This window comes from Bidens hawaiensis, unplaced genomic scaffold (assembly GCF_021521415.1).
Source record: "Bidens hawaiensis isolate Kalapana, Puna unplaced genomic scaffold, B.hawaiensis_p1.1 tig00037265_1, whole genome shotgun sequence".
NCBI lineage: Eukaryota > Viridiplantae > Streptophyta > Magnoliopsida > Asterales > Asteraceae > Bidens > Bidens hawaiensis.
The window spans coordinates 13,292-17,671 of NW_027496507.1; the positions used below are offsets into that span (position 1 = coordinate 13,292).

A 4,380-nucleotide genomic window follows, 5' to 3' on the forward strand; every position below is an offset into this window, starting at 1 on the left:
GAAATGATGAAAGGCAAGTGGGATCTCAATCGTCTTAAGATATTTGACGCTTCAATTCTAACTTAAAAACCACCTATCGGTAGAAACCAAAACCAAAACAACCGAGTAAAACCGTCTGCCAATGCAGGCGCCGAGGGTCGAACGACGACCTCTCCTAAAAGAAGTAATTGTGCTACCACTAAGCCAGAAGATATGTGGTAACAAATAACAATTAACATAATTAAAAAATAAAAACAACCCTCAATTCACACTAACTTCTATGAAATGATGAAAGGCAAGTGGAATTACAATGAAGTCAACAAAAGTCAAAACCTAGAATCTTGATATTTACAAACTATTGTACCAAACTTGTGTTTAGTACTTCATGAGTATGATCTAACAATACCAAAATTACAAAAAGACTTGGACTTGAATAACCCACCAAACAAGAACCTATTTGGTGATGATTCTTGAGGATTTTGTAAAATTTCGTTGCCTTTGACTTTTAGTATTGTTTGGCCGATTTCTTTCCGGATAGAGTCGATAATCCTCAGGTCAATCGGGTACCCTGAAGCATCACCAACATAGAATGTGTTCATGGCCTTTCCACCTCGTGTTGTCACCTCGGCACGTGTGACGGTTAGGCTGTTTTCTCGGAAAATGCGTGTGACATCAGATAGCAGCCCGACTCTGTCGGTTGTGCAAAGTTCTAGCTTCAATCCCTAAGTTATAAAAATAACATTATTAAAATTTCAACATAAAAGAGTACAAAGAGTACAGATTTGACTTTTGAAAGTCAATTGGCTTTTTTTTTTATAACTTTGATTCAACAAGATTTACTTCTTTCTTTGTAAAAAATGATAAAGCCTTACAATTATATAAACAATGTATTAGTATAGTTTCGTTTCGGAGATTATAAAGATAAACATTTCCATGCCAAAATCGACGTTTGACTTATATAGAGTTGACCAAATGAAATAGGCTCAAAAGTGGAATATTTCTGATTTCTGCATGTCATTCGTATAATAATATTACCTCAGACACTCGTCTTTCTATCGCAGCTTCAAGGCATTGGATCACCCTTTGTCTTTCTGCTTCTGAATTCACAGGGAAACCATCGATATGTCTGATACAATATTCCTATAAAGCGAAATAAAACGTTATAAAGTCAACAAAACGGTCAAACTTATATCAAAAAGTTAAAAAAATAAAATATAAAAAAAAATTGTAAATTACAAACCTGGTAAGCCTCGGGCCCTTCAGCATCGACATTTCCATGAAACACCACATATTCCATATCCGTTAACGTGCAAATCGTGTCAAATAATAGTTTGGGCCTATCTTTACACCTAATTGTAACAACCGAATAATCTTTATCATACCAATTCACAACTTTAACATCCGGTTTTTGACTTTCACTACACCCCTCCTCGTGTCGTCTCTCATAATCTCTATCCGCAAACATCATTTGGTGCAGTCGTCTTTCGGTGTGGGTCCCACTATGAGATACCACGGTTTTAGCCTCGTTACCTTTGTTGCTACCTTTAAGCACATTGCAAAGCATTTTCTTTATTAAAGAAAGTTTCTCAGGGTCCACAATGGCTAACCCTGATTCCTCATCGGTCACTTGCATCACGGATGCAGCCCGTGTGTTGTGGGTCCAAACTTCACCGTTCAACACGTTACACTTTAAGTGCGTGAGAACCGCGCATAGTTCAGAAAGTAGCCCGGGTCTATCGCTTCCTATTAACTCGATTACTGTATGGTCGGTTGAGGATGTCACCCCGATTGAATCCTCTGATGTTGTAAAGCTAGTTTCGGACCCAAGTGCCTGAAAATGATATCTTAAATGAATATAGATACTAATCATAAAATTAATGTCTCTTAAAAAATTTCTTTACCTTTTGAATGTAATCCAAAACTTCTTCATCGGTGATTTTGTTCCCATCTTGATCAGTCACATTAAAAACTATCAAAGAAACAAGAAAGTCGTTAATTTTACAACAAAACACTACTCGGGTCGTAAATAGAACAGATTAAAACCATCAAAGAAACCAGAAAGATATTAACTTTACTACAAAACTCGACTAGGGTAGTAACGAAACAGATTAAAAACTATCAAAGAAACAAGAAAGTTATTAACTTTACAACAAAACTCGACTCGGGTAGTGAAAAAACAGATACATATTATCAATAACATCAAAAACTATCAAAGTAACAAGAAAGCTATTAACTTTACAACAAAACTCGACTCGGGACTCGGGACTCGGGTAGGAAAAAAAACAGATTAAAAACTATAGAGGAAACAAGAAAGTTATGAGCTAAAATAAAGTAATATACCATCCATGAACCACCCTCCATCAGAACTTATGTAAGCTTTAGTGAAGCTGAAATTAAGATCAGTAAGTACTTGTACAACTTCCAAAAGTATGCCATGTCTGTTAACACTATCCACCTGTTACACAAACAAAGATTCTATAATTAACTAACAACATAAATTAAGATCATTAAAGTAAAAAAATACCTGAATAATGGTGGCATTTTTGCAAGATTCATTGTCGATTACAACTCTCGGAGGATTCATTCGTCGAATAAACTTCTCGTATTCATCATCCATGTTTCTTGAATAGCTCATACTGCAAATCAGATGCAATATCAATTACTAATTATAAACCATAAATGGAACAAAGAGTGTGAAGTAAGTAAACAAGAATATGTGGGATGCAAAAGGAAGAAAATGGTGCAACCAATGATGATTGATGATGAAGATTTGATAGAGAATTAATAAAAAAAATATACATTTTTTTTATAAAAAAATGAAAAGAAAACAAGATATCAAGAAGGCCAATAGAGAAGCTTTAACCCACCAAAAAAAAGTGGTGTTCAAGACTCTCTGTCCATGTGGGTATGGTGGGGTTCCTTTTTTGTGGGAGCCATTTTTAGATGCATAATTAACAGAATCAAACAGTTGACACACCAAACATTCAGCTACAACAACCAATTATATGAAACTGAACATATTGAACAAAAGGGTGTTAAAAAGATTATAATTTCAACTATAATTTTGAAAAATAAAATAAAAAAGGTGAGAACTTTAAATAAAAAGAGCAAAACCCCAAATGCCTATCAAACAAAATTGATAGCAGTAAAAACAAATTGATCAAAAGGGTGTTAAAAATATTACATGCCCTTCAATAATTTTGAACAAAATTTGATAAAGGTGAGAACTTTATAGAAAAAGAGCAAAATCCCAATTGTCTATAAAACAAAATATTGAATTTGATATACAAATTGAACAAAAGGGTGATAATATTTTGAGCAAAATTTGAAAAAAGTGTGAACTTTATTGAAACAGAGCAAAATTCCAAATGTCTGTTAAAAAAGATTTTCAATTTGATATATAAAAAAGATACAAATTGAACAAAAGGGTTATAAAAAGACTACATACCTATTAATAATTTTGAACAAAATTTATAAAGGTGAGAACTTTATTGAAACAGAGCAAAATACCAAATGTCTACAAAAAAGATAATGAATTTGATATGCAAATTGAACAAACCCATTAATAATTTTGAATAAAAATAGATAAAGGTGAGATCTTTATAGAAACAGAGCAAAACCCCCAAATGTCTATCAAACAAGATACTGAATTTGATAAACAAAATGAACAAATGGGTGATAACAAGATTATACACCCATTAATAATTTGAATAAGATTACATAACCATTAAAAAAGGTAAGAACTTTATAGAAACAGAGTAAAACATGTACAAATTGAACAAAAGGGTGATAATAAGATTACACACTCATTAATAATTTTGAAAACTTTGGACAAAATAATTTTTGAAAACTTGGACAAAATCACATGACAAGGACATGTAAGGGGGAGTAAATCTACATTGACAATAAAAACAAAGAGTAATGACTAATGATATATAACTATATGAAATGAAAAGTTCCTTTTGGTATATTTAAATTGCCATACTTGTTAAAAACTTATAAAACGTTTCTTAGATCAATTTGTTGTTAGACTAAAATATATCTAAATATGTCAATCATGCACCTTAATATAGTTTCTATAAGTTGTCTCTTAAAACGGATAAAGAACTTTAGTCGTTGGTGGTAATAACGGATCATGTTTATTCAAAACATGTTCGGTCAAAATTTTACATTAAACGCTTAAGTCTAAGAGCATTCACATTCAGTCCATCATATTATGTGAGTGAAATCTTTATAATGTAAAGAGTGACTTTGGGTGTTTTGAGTGAAGGAAAGAGAAATGCAGTGATTTTTCTGTATATTTAAAAAACTATTGTTCACACCCTATAACTTTTTAATATATTTTGAAATTTATTGTGAGTTAAGGAAATAGAAATGATAACGATAAATATATTAAAAAAT

The 4,380-nt window shown here is 32.1% G+C and overlaps 1 protein-coding gene across 1 annotated transcript; it reads right to left on the reverse strand.

Moving 5' to 3' along the window:
• Nucleotides 1-242: 242 nt before the first annotated feature.
• LOC143589192 (ACT domain-containing protein ACR4-like) lies at nucleotides 243-2,915 on the reverse strand. Its single transcript, XM_077070025.1, has 6 exons — nucleotides 2,504-2,915; nucleotides 2,320-2,434; nucleotides 1,881-1,948; nucleotides 1,220-1,810; nucleotides 1,015-1,119; nucleotides 243-701 (listed from the first exon to the last, which is right to left on the reverse strand). Exons 1-6 carry the CDS (start codon nucleotides 2,612-2,614, stop codon nucleotides 363-365), a joined length of 1,329 nt encoding a protein of 442 aa, XP_076926140.1. The 5' UTR covers nucleotides 2,615-2,915; the 3' UTR covers nucleotides 243-362.
• Nucleotides 2,916-4,380: the final 1,465 nt, after the last annotated feature.